General features: G+C 38.7%; 1 protein-coding gene across 3 annotated transcripts in view; it reads left to right on the top strand.

The window, feature by feature from the left end:
• btbd11a (BTB (POZ) domain containing 11a) overlaps positions 1 to 18,656 on the top strand; it is a 246,949-nt gene that overhangs the window by 205,497 nt on the left and 22,796 nt on the right. For all 3 annotated transcript variants that reach the window (XM_037696005.1, XM_037696007.1, XM_037696008.1), the window contains 3 exons: positions 4,142 to 4,349; positions 12,450 to 12,602; positions 15,843 to 16,008. In XM_037696005.1, coding sequence (XP_037551933.1) covers positions 4,142 to 4,349; positions 12,450 to 12,602; positions 15,843 to 16,008 — 527 coding nt within the window. The remainder of the gene's footprint in view (positions 1 to 4,141; positions 4,350 to 12,449; positions 12,603 to 15,842; positions 16,009 to 18,656) is intronic.

Genomic DNA, 18,656 nt, shown 5'->3' on the forward strand with positions numbered 1-18,656 from the left:
GAGCACAGGATGCTCTCCACTGCACACCTGTAGAAGGAGGTGAGGACTGAGCTTCCCAGACCAGCTCGCCTCAGCCGTCTGAGGAAGTAGAGTCTCTGATGAGCTTTCTTGATCAGGCTGGTGGTGTTGTTGCTCCAGCTGAGGTTGTCATTCATGTGTACACCCAAGTACTTGTAGCTGGAGACCACTTCCACCGCAGATCCTCTTATGTTCAGGGGGGGTGTAGGTGTTTTTGTTCCTTCTGAAGTCCACAATCATCTCCTTTGTCTTCTTCACATTGATGTGAAGGTTATTCTCTCTGCACCAGCTCTCCAGGTGTTCCACCTCTTGCCTGTAGCTGGACTCATCATTGTTTGTGATGCATCCCACCACCGCTGTATCATCTGCAAACTTTACAATGTGACAGCCTGGATGGGTAGCTGCACAATCATATGTGAGCAGAGTAAACAGGAGGGGGCTCAACACACATCCCTGAGGAGAGCCAGTGCTGAGGGTTATGGTGGAGGAGGAGAGGTTGTGGATCCTCACTAACTGTGGTCTGTTTGTTAAAAAGTCTAGTACCCAGTTGCAGATGGAGGGGCTTAGTCCTAGTGTGGATAGTTTGTCCATCAGGGTTTGGGGGATCATGGTGTTGAAGGCGGATGTGAAGTCCACAAAGAGCATACGGACGTAAGAGTTTTTCTGCTCCAGGTGGTTGAGTGCAGTGTGGACCACAGAGGAGATTGCATCCTCTGTTGATCGGTTCTCACGGTATGCGTACTGATGAGGGTCCTCGTTGATGTTGATGGTTGTTTTGATGTGAGTCATGACCAGTTTTTCGAAGCATTTAGCGACTATCGGGGTGAGGGCCACTGGCCGATAGTCATTCAGACCAGTCACTGTAGAGCTTTTTGGGACTGGGATGATGGTGGCAGTCTTCAGGCAGGTGGGAACTGTCTCCAGGGTAAGTGAGGTGTTAAAGATGTCTGCCAGCACCTCACAGAGCTGATCAGCACATTCCTTCAACACTTTTCCGGGGATGTTGTCTGGGCCAGTTGCTTTGTGCGGATTAATCCTCCTGAAGGTACTCCTTACTTCTGCTGAGGTCACGCTGAGATGCTCTTCATCCGGTGGTGAGGTGAGTCTGGTGCTGGGTGGTCTGTTCGGGTCTTCAAAGCGTGCATAGAACTTGTTGAGGGCATCAGGCAGAGATGGGTCTTTGGGACATTGTTCACTCCTTCCTTTATAATCTGTTATGCACTTAATGCCCCTCCACATGCTCCGAGGGTCTTGTGAGATGAATTTTGTTCTACCTCAGCACCACGTTAACGTTCCTCCAGAATCCTTTAAACTCCTATGTTCCAGTAACTGTGTAAATAATTAGACCAATGATTTTTTTCCTCAGAAATCAACACCGCAGGCTTACTCTGCAATATTTTCCCTCTTTAGAGCCATTTAATCGTTATTCTTAAATGCATCTCTAATGACCCCATCGATTACCAGCTGTGAAGCTCGATCAGTCGGAGAATTATGCCTCAATATCTGCGGTAAACGTTTGCTGTTGGACTGAATTTAGAGTTCACGCGTTCAGGACAACAAAAATGTCTCCTTTTTTAAAAAATTCCTTCAAATAAAATAAACATGCAAAGGCGTGAAAACGTGTTTCTCTTTTTGTGGATTCAGCTGGTATTATGAGAGTGCATCGAATCTTATAGAGGTTACTTCACCTAAACATATTTAGGTTTGTGCTTATTAATAAAACATTACTGCATGTCCAGTAAATTAATTTAAATACACAGAAAAAAACATTTGGAATGTTCCAATACGTTCATTTGTTTCTTTTCCATTTGGAAGCATTTCAATTATACTTTTATTTATTTATTTCTTAATTAGTTCTGACATTTTCTGCAACCGTTTATTTCTGAGTTTATTGTTCTAATGTGGAACATTTTCTGGATGAATATATACTAACTCTGAAAACTTCAAGGCATCAGTATTAGTTAATAAATAATTAAAAGATGTACAGTAGTAGCTTTGGTAGCAACTCCTTTTTCACTTTCTTGCAGCATGAAAATTTAATACGTGGTTGCCGCTCACGCATTTTCTAATACAATTATGCCCCATGTTTATCACAGATATGCTCACTAACAGGTTTAGAAGATTACCTAAAGCTTTATGTCAAGTTCTGCTTCACGTCTCTTTATGTAAAGAAAATAATTCACTGCTCGGTCGCCTGCAGGCAAGACAGGATGGAGAAAGTAAATTAAAACAGATTCAGTCTGCTTGATTTTACCTGGGCTTTGTTTTATTACAAAAATAATGTTTTAAATGAAGTAAAATAGTTCATTTGACTTATTTAATTATAATATGTAGGATAAATCAGATCTGAATGTAACTGGATTTAAATTTGAATTGGAGTGCTTTATATTTAAATCTGGAATCCTAACAGGTGTAAGATCTGACCTCTGCAATATCAATTGTGGAGTTCCTCAAGGCTCTGTACTTGGACCAAAGTTGTTTATTTTATATGTGAATGACTTAGTAAATGTATCACAACTCCTCAAATGTGTTCTTTTTGCAGATGACACCACATTTTTTTGTTTGGGTAAAGATGTAAAACGGATGTTGGAATTGATGAAGACAGAATTTGATAAAATACAAACTTGGTTTAAACTTAACAAATTATCATTAAATTTAGATAAAACTAAATACATGATATTTAGTAACAAAAAGAGAACTGTTGATGATCCATTTAAAATTGAGGGTGTTGAGTTAATGAGATGAAATTTTTGGGTGTAATCATTGATGAACAGCTAACATGGAAAAATCACATCAATTCTGTAAGAACAAAAATATCTAAATCTATTGCAGTACTATACAAAGTCAGGGAATTATTAAATGATAAAGCTCTGTACATGTTGTATAACACAATCATTGTTCCACATTTAATCTATTGCATTGATGTTTGGGGGAAAGCGTGTAAAACATTTACAAAACCTATTTTTATTTTACAGAAAAGAGCTGTAAGAATTATCACCAGAAAGCATTACAGTCACCCATCAAGCACATTATTTTATCAACTTAAGTTATTGAAGTTCCATGATTTGGTAGATTACAGTATTTTATCAGTTATGTATAGGGCTCAAAATAACACATTACCGTTAAATATCCAAAGAAATTTTGTTAAAAGACAAAGTTGTTATAATCTTAAGGGGATAGAGATATTTGTCAAACCAAAATTCAGAACTAGTCTGAAGGGAAGGTCTACCTCAATCCAAGGAGTTGGATTGTGGAATGGTCTAGAGAGTGATGTTAAAAATGCCAAGTCAATGTGTACATTTAAGAAAAAGATCAAAACTGAATTGTTAAAAATATATATATGAAGTAGCTTAGTGTGTATTGTATTAGAGTTAGAAAAATTAGAAGGAGTTATTCATTTTGTTCTCTTATTTGAAGATAATAATGATTGAACAAATTGTTTGAAAAAAGGGGCACATATAATAAGATTTTTTCTTCTTTCTGCTGCCTTTCATTTTAAATCTCTTGTATTTTTTTATATAGTTTATGGAATTGTTTTGTTTTTTTAAAATGAATAAACTTTATACCATACAATACCATATTTAAAGTTGCTGTGGTAACTCCTGTAATCCATGGTCCTGTAATCCTGAGGTTGCAGGTTCAAGCCCAGGTTGTGTCAGACAGGGCATCCGATGTAAAACAAATTGCCAAATCTTATGTGAGTTTGCTCGCTGAGGTGACTCCTGTAGAAGGGAGCAACTGCAGGAAACCTTACTGCTTTATGTTTGATTAGACCTGAACTGTAAATGCTATAAAAGTAAATAGAAATGAACTCAGTTTGAGTGAACTGATCTTCATATGTCGTTAAAGTTTAATTAAATCTGTTTAAGTAATCCTTAATGTGGTCTCTTGGTGTTTTTTTTTTATTTTTTATATATATAAATTATACAAATAAACTGAGCTGAAACTGAACATAAAGGAGAAAACTCAGAACTGTTTGTTTTTTAAGGCATCAGTTTCCCACTCAGGAACTGTGCAGAGCTTCTAAACCTCCTGAATGTTGAAGTTAATGAGGATAACTTTGATTCAAGAGTCTTTATTTATTCATGGCATGTAATGAATTCCTCATTGTGTCTTTTTGTAGGTGATTTAGTGTCCCGCGCCATGCACCACCTCCAGCCGCTTCACATCAAGAACCCGAGCAACGGCACGCCGGTCCATCAGAAGACCAGCACCACGGTTCACTGGGAGCCTGAAGCCCTCTACACCCTGTGTTACTTCATGCACTGCCCGCAGATGGAATGGGAGAACCCCAACGTGGAACCATCTAAAGTCACCCTACAAACTGAGAGGTGAGTCCAACAGGGATGTCAGAGTTCAGCTGTTGGATTTCAGATCAGGACCAAAAGTCAAAACTTGTAGTTCCGCATTACTAGCTGACAAATTACTTGACAACTTATGAGGGCAACGTGGTTTAAATCCACCGTCTATATTCAGCACATCCACCAGATTTTCTCCATTTGGCATATTTAAAGGAGTAGCTGAACAATGTTAAAGTGGAACACTGACTAAAAATTATGAAAAATAAGTATCTTACCAGTTGTAGATATCTGTTTGACTTAATTTTGGTAACCAAAGTTGATTGCTACAGTCTGTTATGTTTATTTACATGAACTTTTGTGGCTATTTGTAAGAGCAATAACAGAAAGCAGCAGCAAAATATTTGTCTCGGGGAATTTTGGGCAGGACTTTTGTATTTCTAATGGAATGAACTGATAATGCCAAATTGACGGCAGTGTAAAGGTTTATAAAATAGTGTTCACATGAACCGCTACACAACATTTGAACTCTTGAACTGTATTAACAAGCTAACAGCACTAGTCAAGGTTACTAAAAATAGCTGCCTACACAATATGTGATTTGAGCAAGTATACCTGGATGTCTGGCAAACAGAACTTTGAGTACAATATAATTAGTGCTGTAGTCGTGGTTTACGCCGATAATAAAAAAACAGCAGAAAAATGGTGTCCAAGAAGCATTGTTGCTATGGGACTTGCAGTAGTGATGGCCTATATGCTAACAAGCCTCATATCCAAGGTGTTTGGTTTTTGCCGTTTCCAAGGAGAGAAATGCGATTGTTGGATTCAACTCTGTGGTTGAGTTGGCTTCGACTGGACAATGTAAAAACATACTAATACATACTATTACAATAAAAAAAAAAAAAGGAGTACACTGTCAAAACACTTCATTGGAGGGAACGGACCAACAGAGGAGCCCCCTCCCATACCAGCGACTGCAGTCCCAAAACAGGTATGAGCATCCATCCATTACGTTTTAACCACTTTTTCCTTTCGTGTCAGAAACTAACAGGAGCACTGAAGGTCCTTTTCAACCCGCCTGCACTAATTGGTCTCTTTAGGCGTGTTAATGTCCACAAGAGAGACACAGGAGATTGGCCTAAAAGAGTTTAAAATATATTTACTAAACCTCAAAATACTGCAGTTCTGGGCCCATAAGCGGTCAACAGAACAAAATTTAACTAAAGGTACAACACAGAAAATTAAAACACTAACTGACCCCCTGATTGAGACAAGAGGGGAACTTATAAAGTGGTTGATCAGACCATTCTGACACACTGGGGGGATAACAAATTAAATGGACTAAATTACAAATAGTGTTGGAAACAAAATAAAACTGATTAAATTAGTGCTAAATAATATATATTCACAACAACAAATATTATTTAGACAAAGATGTACAAAATCAAATTACAATATTTTAACTTCTCCCTCTGCTGATATGGTACAGCCCAGTTAGACTGATATGTTTATGTGATGCAGCTGGGGCTGTTTGCATTGAGTGTCAGGACAAATTCAGCAGCATCCCCACAGGAACTGGCAACTCAAAGAAACAAAAGTTAAATCTTTGCAAATGACAAAAAAATAACTGCAGCAAGATTTGACAAAGGAAGTTAACTAAATGTGCACTCCAAATAGTAAACAACTATATCAAAAGTTGGTAAAGGACACAGGAGAGACACTGGTTTGTGCTCCCTAGTAGCTGGTTTTGTGAAAATAAATTACCGTATTTTCCACTGTACCCGTCCACCTCCCGATAAGTCACATCAGTCCAAATATGTCTAATAAAGTGAAAAAATTCATAAATATGTCGCTTCGCCATATACGTCACATCTATTATGCATCATCACGCTTGTTACACGTCACCGCTGACAACCCGGAAATGTGGGCTGGTGATGTGCCAAAAATCGATTGGCTGCCAAATAGCGGCCGCAGAAGTGTGCACGGGAGTACTTTAACAAGAATTTAACAAAATTAACACTTAAAAACAATTATTTATTTGCTCGACATTATAGTAAAGGTGTGGCTCAGTCTAACTTTTACTTCATAAATGCACTTTGACAGTCAAATCAGTTACATTTTGCCAGGAAGGCGCAGCGAAATGAAGCTGATTCGGTTGCTCCAGGCAGACAACGGTGGCAGGCTATGGCAAGCCAAATGTGTCATTAATAGCCACTTTTACCTATTACATGATACAACGGCAAGCTATACTATTCTGCTACCATCTAGTGGCTAAAAATGGTAGTGTTCAATATTTCAGTCAGAATGAAAACAGTCATATCTCATCCAAAAATTGGTTTATAAATATGGAAAAAAATCATAAATAAATACGTCGCTTCGGCCTATAAGTCACAGGGCATGCAAATTATGTAAAAAAAAAAAAAAAAAACTCGACTTATACCACGAAAAATACAGTGCATAAATACATAAATGATTAGTTATTGAGCTTAGGTTATCTACATTTGTGCATATGTACAATCAGCAAAAAACACAAGGTACAAAATGTATTACCTCAACCTTTGTTTACTGTGTGGCTGCAGGTACTCTGCTCCCATTTAGAACATTTTCACTTGTGAAAAATAAAGTAAAAGAACCGATCGCTAACAACTAATGGCTAATAGTCAACAAAGTAAAATAAAATAAGGGGCTGGCAAAATCATTCTTCGTCCTGCCACTGAAAACCTGTGCATGGCAACTCAATGGCATGCATCCTACATGAAATCTTGTCATCTGCACTCTTTTTCACCGAGGCAAAAGGAAAAAGAGCTCGAATCAGCGAGAACATCATCTTTGTGTAAGTTTACCCAGACAACACCATTGGTGGTAGCCTTTATGCATGTGGTCTGCTGCGTTTTTTTGCCAGACATCCGGTACTTTGGGAATTCCACACAATCCCCATGACGCCATCCCTGATCAATGCTATTACAGCAGTCTGACCTATTTTCAAAGCAGATTTAGCTGTTTCAGAACAACTCCACAAAACCCCACTGAAAAATGTCTGAACTATCCTTTTACCCCTTCAAAACATAGTAAGTGAACATATATCTGCTTCCTCACTCACAAGTTATTTACCCCCATGAGAGATCTGGTAAAATGCTGTGTGTGCCGGTCAGTGCTGACACTTCCTAACCCAGGAGAGGGGGTGGGGGGTTCACTTAAGTGCAGACGGACAGATATTCCAACATCTTTTCTCCTCTCTGAAAAGATAAAACTCCATCCTGGCGACCCAGGGGAGCACGAGGAATGTCAGGCGGAGTGACATGTCAGCGGGCTCTGCCGTCCCGAGAGACAAAACGCTGCTTAGCATTCGGCTGAGAGGTTGGAGACGAGCAGAAAGGAGCCGAATAACAGTGTGGGATGAGGAGACGGCGTGCGATTAAATCCGATGGAATAGTTTTCAGGGGATTGTGAAACTCCACGAGCCCCTGTAACATCTGAACTATGGAGTGTTTCAAATTTACCAGATGTTGAATCCATGTCATGATAAAAATCAAGGATAAAGATTTTGTATAATAAAATTATGAAGATAAAGATGTGTTTACCCCAAGTGTTTGCATAACCAAACTCTAAAAATATATTTTTACCACCAGACAGAAGGTAAATCTCCCCCTCAGTGAAGATGGAGGATTTCCATGTTAGTTGCTGTTGAACATTTGGAAACAAAAAACTACTTTTTAATATTTTCACCAGAGTTCAAACCCCCCGCAGAAAACAACAACAGCTCGGTTTGCTGACACAAAATGCAGCCGAACACCAAGCGTCAATATCTAAAAGCTGCTTTTTTTTATTAAACATGTGCTTACAGCAGATTTACAGAAGGAGCCTGGCAGCTGCACAAATAATAAACTGAACAGTCCCAGATGGTTGGGCTCAGTTGGGTACGTTCTCGCCTCTTATACCAGTTTGTACATCAACTAGAAACCCCCTCAGGAGCATAATGGAGGAATCACTCTAAAGGGACTCTTCTTACTAATGGGATTGTAATAGAATTTAACACACATTAACAACCTGTTAAATTTAATATTTTAGGATTTAACTGTGAAACCGAGGCTACATCATAGTATAAACGCCTCAAAGGGAAACTTTCAGCTGTATTGCCATCTAATGTGGCATCGTGGGAGTTGTAAAAAAGCTCTAACTCTATTATAAGTAGTGATATTTTGTAGCATCCTGAATAGCTGACATCTTAAAGACATAATCAAGATAGGTGGACACAGTGGTGTGGGAATGAAGCTTAATATCTGTAATAAAAGCAAGAAAAAAAACAGCTTTTATCCTAGTTTAAGCAGAAGGGCAAAGTAAAAAGCACATCCTGGCTTATTGTTCTGTTTGTCATGATTATCAGTTTATAGCTGGGCAAAAGGACAGTTTTACAGTCCTGAAAGGATTGTTGTTGCTGTACAAACGAGCAGGATTTACTTTTTACTTTTAAAGGAGGATTCTGTGAATTCGTTTTGATTCAATATGATGTGCTACAACACAGGCTTGAGCTTTTTTTATGCATCTAATTTAAAAATGATGATGTCAGTTATTTAGATAACTCTGATTACACCTTGACCACAGTTATTAAAGAACCAGAGCAATAATTCACATGTTCCCAGCAGTGAGCAAGAAAATACAGTTTTCTGTTTTGAACAATAAAAAAAATATATAAGTCCACAATGTGGCCTCATTAACTGTTTGCAAATGAGGAAAAATGCCAACGTACCTGTATTCACATATAGCTGTAAAAAGAAAAAAAAACTTTTTTTTATGATATTAACATTTGTGAAAGCCAAGGAGCTTTGCTTTGGTGAGAATTAAAAAACTAAAAGACTCAAATAATTAAAATGTAATGCTATCAAAACAACTTTTGGTAAATCAGTCGTGCAGATGATTGTACATGGGTCAGTGACTTTGAGTCCATGCTGTGTTCAATCCACAGTGATTTACAGTTTAGTTAAAAAAAATTTTTTTTATAAATTTATTTATTTTATTTTTGCCAATGATCAGGGTGAAGATAACTGGACTGTGATTTACAGAATATCTCCAGAGGTTTAAAACCCTTCTTTTAAAAATGAGTAGGTGTTTATCCTTCATTCAGCTAAGTGTGCTTTAATGAAGGAGCTAAACTCACTGCAGTTCTCCTCCTGAACACTAGGTGTCGCTACAAAAAAACATCCAGCAACTTCTCAGCCATTGAAGAGGAGCAGACCAGCATTCCACAGGCCATGTGGTTACCCAATCTGTTGCCGAACCCGATCGGTAGTGTAGCTCATTTGCGCTAAAAGGAATGCTTCCGGGTCGCACAGATCACCGTTCAATATGCTAGATTAAGGAAAATGTACTAGAAACATTCTGTTTATGAATAAGAACTGTCTTAATTTACTTAGAAATGTATGTGCTGTATCTCCGCCGATTTTCATGCTGCTAATGTACGCCACTCGTATTTCCGTTAAAATCATGACATCTTTACGTCATGGTTAAAATGATAAGCAGCTTCACCACGGAGCGGCGCTGTTTCACCATGGAAATAATTCATTCTGTATCTTGCAGGGTTTTTCCTCATTCAGCCCAGGCTGGGGGTCAGGTCTAATGCGTCGCATATCATCTTAACCAATGATTTGTAACGGAAATATGAGTGGCGTAAATTAGCTACATGAAGCGGTGGAGATGGAGCACGTCATTTTCAAAGTAAATTAAGACAGTTCTTATTCATAAACAGAATGTTTCTAGTACATTTTCCTTAATCTAGCATATTGAACAGCGATCTGTGCGACGCGGAAGCATTCCTTTTAGCGCAAATGAGCTACACTACGGATCGGGTTCGGCAACAGATTGGGTAACCACATGGCCTGTGGAATGCTGGTCTGCTCCTCTTCAATGGCTGAGAAGTTGCTGGATGTTTTTTGTAGCGACACCTAGTGTTCAGGAGGAGAACTGCAGTGAGTAAATTAAGACAGTTTTTATTCAGAAACGACGGTGAGCCGTGCAACCCGGAAGTACACTATGGATCGTGGTTTCACAACAGATTGGGGAATGACAGGCCACAATCAACAACCTGATCAACTATGTGAATGAGATGTGTTGCACTGCATGAGGCAGATGGTGGTCACACCAGATATTGACTGGTTTTCTGACCCCCGGGAACCCTCACAATACATTAAAAATGCACATTTTAGAGTGGCCTTTTATTGTGGGCAGCCTAAGGCGCACCTGTACAATAATCATGCTGTCTATTGAGCATCTTGATATGTCACACTTGTGAAGTGGATGGATTATCTCATCAAATGAGAAGTGCTCACTAACAGATATACACAAATTTGTGAACATTTGAGAGATAAAGGCTTTTCGTGCACATGGAAAACATCTTAGATCTTTGAGTTCATCATGAAAAAGTGTTGCATTTATATTTTTCAGTAAACACAACTATTATTTTTTTTAATTACTTGCTTTCCTTTCGAGCAGGTGTCTGTTGAAACAAACACACCTGTAGATTCTTTATATCATAATTAAACAGATTGGATTTTACTGCATCGTGCAAATGTGGGTCTGTAAATCATCACATCCCAATTTAAAATGTATAAAAATAGTACATGGATTATTAGTCTTTATGAATAATATATAAATAAAAATCACAGAACAAGTGACTTTTTAATGAAATTACATGACAAGACAAATTAAAAGGATTAAAATTTTTTGTCTTATTGACCATAATGACTCACCTCATGCATGTCCTTACTGGTTGCATGCCACGTTTTTACGTGGGATTAGGAGCACTACTGTTAAACTTTTTCTATTGTCAAGCAGTTGAAAAGCTCTCAATGACATGATCATTTTAAAGCAACAGAATGATATTTAGTCATTTCCTATCTGTCAACCCCGACACCCTCTGAAAGTTACCCAATCAGAGGAGCGTGAGCTTTATTGCAGGTTGCTTAAAGTTCAGATGAATGAAGGAGTAACAATAAGATAAATTGAGATGTTGTGTTTATTTTTCATTTACATCATAAAAATGAAGGCTACAAACATTTTCCTTCTATCTCATCTGCGTGTGTTTAATTTTTATAGCCTTATTTATTTGAGGAAAAAGGCTATACAGAGTGAAGCACATTTTAATTTGATAGTAAACGAATAAAAATCAAAATGTCAAACTTGAACTTTGATTGATTTCAGACAGAGTAATGTGTGGGGGTTTTGTGAACACAACTGAAACACAAACACGGTTTTTAAATGAATTTTTAAAAATAGCCATGTCAGCCGAGGCCATTGCTCTTTTTGATTAAAGATGATAATAACAGCGTTTTGGGAGGTTGTAACATCTCAAGCTCATTTAGCTCCAAACTATCCAAGTCATAAATTATCAGTATTGATTTGGTGCTGCAGCTGTTTAGATATCTAGAAGGACATCTTTAATTACTTTTCTTTGGACTCAGGTGCCGGAATAAAGTCTGCTTTAAGCGATTTTATTTGCGAGGAGGCTACAGAAGTATATAAACTCATCCAAATTCTGAAATTATCAGTGGGAAAATATATATATATATATATATATTATGCAAAAGATTACCACAGGAGCTTCAAATAAAACTAAAGTTTATTTTTGCAAGAATAAGGGCTGGAGACGAGGCACAGGGAGGTATAAGGAGGACCGGACGTATGAAAGAAAAACCAGCAGTGCTCAACTGGTGAGAGAAGTGAAGCTGAGGAACGAAAAAGATTGGGGCTGATGAGAGACATGGCTGCAGCTGCGACAGGTGAAGCAGGTGGAGATGGGCTGGCTGGAAAAGTGCTGACTGAGGGAGAAGTGACTGATGGCATGAAGATTAAATAATTGAAAACCCAAAATTACGGACAATAAAACATAACAAAAGGAGACTAAAACTAATAGTAAAACGCAAAAGACAGAACAGAATAATAAAAATGTACACATTCTGATTTGTTTTTTAATAGCCCCAAATCCCGTTTTATTTGTGGAAAACTTAAACAGAATTGCTTTTTGAGAGGGTTACAGAAATGCACATGTGCATTGCTTTCCCAACATGGTCTCAAGTCAGTCAAACGGTTCCCCTAAAGTACTTTGCATTCAGGTGTACTGAAATGTGTTTTCCTCCACAGGCCGTTCCTGGTGCTGCCTCCATTGATGGAGTGGATCCGGGTGGCGGTTGCCCACACTGAACACCGGCGAAGTTTCTCTGTGGACAGCGACGACGTGAGGCAGGCCGCCAGGCTGCTGCTCCCCGGGGTGGACTGTGAACCACGGCAGATAAAGTAAGAAGGAGAGCGCTTATCTCTGGTTTTACCAGCTGACACTCAATATTGAAGAGAATTTAATGGTTCTCTTTGGACAGGGAACTTCTGCCTCTGTTTACGACAGCTGGTGGAGAATTGGCCAAAAGTTAGGATCTGCTGAGGCCAAAACAGAGAGTTCAACAAAAAAATAACATTTGGAATTTTATGAATTTAATATTGAGCAATAAATAAATAAATCTGAAAGTCTTACCCCCAAAGACGAGCGTAAGACGTATACACAGAGAAATAATGATACTGGCCTCCGTCAGGACAGCATCCAAGATGGTGAAGAGGCAGGGCAGCCGAATCGGGACCCGAAAGTCCCAGGTTCGATGCTAAGTCATTGTACATCTTGTGGTGTCTTTGAGCAGCACACCCTATCCCCAATTGCTCCCCGAGTGCTTTCAATAGCTGCCCACTGCTCCACCTGGTGGTGAATGAGTTAAATGCAGAAAGTAAATTTTGCCATTGTATGGGAACATACAATGAGGACAATACATACACATTATCATAAAGAAAAACCACAACACAGGAATATAAGATTCAACGTTCAAGGTGACTTTATATTGTCATTCGCATCACATGTGGTACATGAGGTGGAACAAAATTTTGTACCATATTTTCCACCGTACCCATCACACCGCCCTACATAAGTCGCATCAGAAATATGTCTAATAAAGTGGAAAAATATGTCGCTTCACCGTATAAGTCACATCTATTATGTTTCACCGCTGACGTGTCGCGTTTGTTATGCATCACCGCGGACAACCCAGAAATGTGAGTCGAACCCGGAAATGTGGGCCCATGTTGTGCCAAAAATCAATTGGCTGCAAAATGGCAGCCACGGGAGTGTGTACGGGAAGACTTTAACAAGAATTTAACAAGATTAACACGTAAAAACAATTATTTGTTTGCTCGAAATTATAACAAAGGTGTGTCTCAGTCTAACTTTTCCTTAATAAAAGGACTTTGACGGTCAAATCAGCTGCATTTCAAAAGCCGATACGTGGAAACATGAACGCACCCAGGGCGACTCACTGTGCATTTCTTCAAAATTTAACAAGATAACCACCTAAAAACAATTATTTGTTTGCTTGACTTTATAGTAAAGTTGTGTCTCAGTTGAACTTTTACTTAATAAATGTACTTCAATGGTCAAATTAACTGCATTTCGCTGGGGCGGTGCAGCAAAATGAAGCTGATTTGATTGCTCCAGGCAGACGATGGTGGCAGTCTAAGGCAAGCCGATTGTGTTATTAATAGCCACTTTTACCTATTTCATAATACAATGGCATGTCATACTGCTTGAGTGCCATCTAGTGGCTGAAAATGGCAGTGTTCAATATTTTCAGTCAGAATGAATGAAAATGGTCATATCTCAGCCAAAAATTGGTTTATAAATATGGGGAAAAATCCATAAATATGTTGCTTCAGCGTATAAGTCACAGGGCATGTAAATTATGCAAAAAACTGTGACTCATAGGGTGAAAAATACGGTACTCAAGGTCCCAGTTACACCCAAAAATAGCAAAAATATAAAATATAAAAAAGAAATTGTATACAAGGATCTAATATACATACTAAACAATAATAATATAATATGGTGTATTAAACAGCAGCCTGAACATGAGTCTGTTGTGAGCAGATGGGTATGAATACAGCAGCTCATGTCCTAATGCATTCTCAATAATCCAGATAGAAAAATCTAACAAAGTTAAGTCAGGTCCTCTGGACGGATGAACAGGAGGGGGCTCAACACACAGCCCTGAGGGGAGGTGGATAGGATAACGACAGGATGGTTTAGGAAAAGAATCCAAAGCATTCAGATCATCAGTTCAGCTCGTGTGCTAAAAACATAGTACGTCCCTGTGATTTTCACCTGCATGGAAAATCTTCATGGAAGCACAGAGTATTATGTGGTAATAGTTGAACTTATTATAAAACAATTATGGCAGAATCTGGGAAAAAGTTGGCCCCAGTACATGCAAAAATACAAAATGTTAGAACGGAGCATGTCATGTGTTTTATACAGGACTTTGATCATTTATAAATTAGATTTGTGGAATATGCTTCTTCTTCTTTAATGTCTTTTTGGTCATTAGGCCTGAAAACTTTCATTTTATGTCATTTAAACCGAGGAAATAACTAGAAGATCTCTGGAATATCTTATGATTTCCATTAGAAACATGTTTTTTGATTTGAAAATTAGCTAAATTCAGGTTGGGTTTTTTTCAGTTTGTCAAAATCCAGTCTTTATTTTGCGTTGTCAAATAACTACCATATTTTACACACTATAAGGCGCACCGGATTATAAGACGCAATAAGCAACTAAAACATTTTGACAGATGTTTGAGCACCGTGTACCACATAAGATCGGTTTGAGGTCAGTAAGCAAAGCCAGAATTAATAAATAATAAAGGCTCACTATTAATTTTTGAGAAAATTAAAGGATTTAAAGTGCTATAGTGTGAAAAATATGGTAATGAAAATAAAAATAATAAACGTACCTATGTTTTTTTCCAAATTACTACTGTTTGCATGCAATGACTCTAAATAAAAGTGTTAAACTTTATCATCTCTTTTCATTTTGAGATCATTTTAGGCTGAGGCACCTGGGAACATTTAGTCTCGATATGTTGCACTAAATGAAGTATTTCTCACAGGTTTTCTTCCTCTTATCCACAGCCGAGCACCTTTTGTCTCTCACAGTCTCACTCTGTAATTCTTTCATTTATTTATTTATTACAAAGTCAGCAGGTTAAGAGTGTTTCCATGTTTCAAATATTTGCAGAGAAAGTAATCAACGGAACACCGGAGGTGTAAATTAGCCAATTAGCATCTTTTGGTAAATGCCAGCTATAATTGTCGGGTGGAATTAGACAAATATCACGAGGAGGTCTCTGCGTGACCCCGTCAGGAGCTGCAGCTGTTCGCGGCATCGATTAAGAAGCGCTCCGGAGAAATAATGAGTCGCAGCAAAATTCTCATCCGGAGAAAAGCTGCTGCAACAAATAAAAGGCCGAGGAGCGTTCATATTGACTTTGAATGCAAACAGCTCAGTGTTGGTAAAGCTGCAGTTTGTTTTAGTCGTGAAAATTAGAGCAACAGTAATTTCGTCTTCGGCATGCGGAACGTGCGGCGAAAAGGTGGACACCTCGAAAATCCATTTCTGAGATAAGCTCCCACTTAATCCCAGTGATGTGTTGTTTTCATCGGCAGAGCGGAGGATTGTTTCTGCGCCACCAGGAAGCTGGACGCAGCCTCCACGGAGGCCAAGTTCCTGCAGGATCTGGGCTTCAGGATGCTCAACTGCGGGCGGACGGACCTGGTCAAGCAGGCCGTCAACCTGCTGGGGCCTGATGGCATCAACAGCATGAGCGAACAGGTCTGGCTCTCAACACACACACACACAAACACACACTCCTCCTACACAAGCATGTATATGCAGCTCCAACATCCCACTCTCAGGCACAGAAAACTCTGAATTTCAAGCATCACCTGGCAGACCATGACAGACTGCTCTGTTTGGTGTTTTTGGGTTTAAAATGTGAAAAAGTCAAATTGTTTCCAAGCAAACGTTGAATGTTTGATGAAATATTTATCAGCCTGCACACGATTCACAACAGTTCTCAGTTTTTCTTTGTTGAATCATGTTTTTTCACAGAAAGATCTGGATTTTGGAGCTTTTCCTATGAATCAATTTTTTATTTTTGTGGTTTGGGGTCGTTGCCTGTTTGTTTTTGTTGCTTTTGCTTCCTGTCTTATTAGTGTTTTCTCTGCTTCGCCAGGTCTCTACTGCTTCCTCGTGTCTGTCAGGTCGTGTTTTTCTCTCCCTCGTGTTTCGTCTTCTAGCTTCATCATCACGACTTTGTTATAAAGTTGTTTTTATCAGGCTGCCTCTCTTGGATTATTGTTTAAATCAAAACATTGATACAAAATGATTATTAAATTATAATTTAATCTGTAGTTTCTAAGTAAATTAACATCTTGCCCTTCTAAAATACCTGAAAACGGTGACATTTGGCGCCTCATTTTTTTGAAAACCTATTTTTCATTCACTTTACTAGTAAAATGATTTAAACGGAAATACGTAAAGCAGTAAAATCAATTGGCATGCCCCAAATGTACCTGACTTAACTTAATGATGTAAAGAATAGAGGACTTGGTGCAGCACTGAGGTCAGATGATTTGAAATCCTTCGATCAGCAGATTTGAACTTTCAAACTATTGAAAGCAGCACAGAAGCTCTAAACAACAAAAAACAAGTTTGAACATTTTTACACACATTGAAAATACATTATTCTAAATAACAGACACATTATGATATATATATATATATATATATATATATACTTGCTGCAGTTCCAGCTGCAAGTCTCTTGGGGTATGTCTCTATCAGTTTTACACATGGATACACTGAAATTCTTGCCCATTCTTTCTTGCAAAACAGCTCGAGCTCAGTGAGGTTGATGGAGAGCGTTTGTGAACAGCAGTCTTCAGCTCTTTCCACAGATTCTCGATTGGATTCAGGTCTGGACTTTGACTTGGCCGTTCCAACACCTGGATATGTTCATTTGTGAACCATTCCATTGCAGTTCATCCAGAGTGATCATGGGCCTCTTGGCTGCATCTCTGATCAGTCTTCTCCTTGTTCAAGATGAAAGTTTAGAGGGACGGCCGGGTCTTGGTAGATTTGCAGTGGTCTTATACTCCTTCCATTTCAATATGATTGCTTGCACAGTGCTCCTTGGGAGGTTTAAAGCTTGGGAAATATTTTTGTCTCCAAATCCGGCTTTAAACTTCTCCACAACAGTATCTCGGACCTGCCTGGTGTGTTCCTTGGTCTTCATGATGCTCTCTGCGCTTTGAACAGAACCCTGAGACTATCACAGAGCAGGTGCATTTATACGGAGACTTGATTACACACAGGTGGATTCTATTTATCATCATCAGTCATTTGGGACAACATTGGATCATTCATAGATCCTCACTGAACTTCTGGAGTGAGTTTGCTGCACTGAAAGTAAAGGGGCCCAATAATATTGCACGCCCCACTTTTCAGTTTTTTATTTGTTAAAAAAGTTTGACACATCCAATAAATGTCATTCCACTTCACGATTGTGTCCCACTTGTTGATTCTTCACAAAAATTAAAATTTTATATCTTTATGTTTTGAAGCCTGAAATGTGGCAAAAGGTTGAAAAGTTCAAGGGGGCCGAATACTTTCGCAAGGCACTGTACATAAATAATCTGAATTAAATTCCTTCATCATCATAATCTGATTACCTAAATCTGACCCAATTAGAAGCAGTGCAGAGTGAGTCATGGCTTCCTGTTTTGAACCGAATTCAGGTAACGTGTACATGTATATATTTGTGCCACTGTTGCTGAATACCAGCATGTTAATAGAAGTGATGGTTCGCTAAGGACCAAACTTTATTTTTAGTTATGTATTAACCTTTTGTATACTTCTTGGGGCGGCTGCTGCTGAGTGGTTAGAGCAGTTATCCTTCAAACTCAAGAGTTGGGGGTTCGATTCCACCAGCAGTCACATGCCAAAGTGTCCCTGAGCAAGATACTGAACCCCTCATTGCCTCTGATGTGTGTCCCATCAGTGTATGAATGTGATAAAGCACTGATTAGTCTTTGTTTAGATCTAGTAGAGCGCTGTATGAATGGGTAAACGAGGTCACAGATTGTGTTGTAAAGTGCTTTGAGTATCTTGATAAGATAGAAAGATGCTATACAAGTACAGTCCATTTACCATTTACCATATAATCAGACAAACCCCTTTGAGATCACAGATCTCTTTTGTTAAGGAGGCCTGAAGGCAGCCCAACATAAAATGATTTAAACTCATGGAAAAGACTTGTCAGGAACTGACAGATTAGAATTAAAAATTAAAAAAAAAAAACTTCAATGAACAAAATAGCCCCAAAAGGGCCTGTTTCTTTTAATCTAATAATTTGTTTTAAATTAAAGCCCATACTGTAAGGTTTCCACTGCCTGCAGCCTTCTCCATGATGGCCGCCA

Source organism: Nematolebias whitei, chromosome 22, assembly GCF_014905685.2.
Source record: "Nematolebias whitei isolate Nwh7 chromosome 22, NemWhi1, whole genome shotgun sequence".
In the NCBI taxonomy this organism is placed as follows: Eukaryota; Metazoa; Chordata; class Actinopteri; order Cyprinodontiformes; family Rivulidae; genus Nematolebias; species Nematolebias whitei.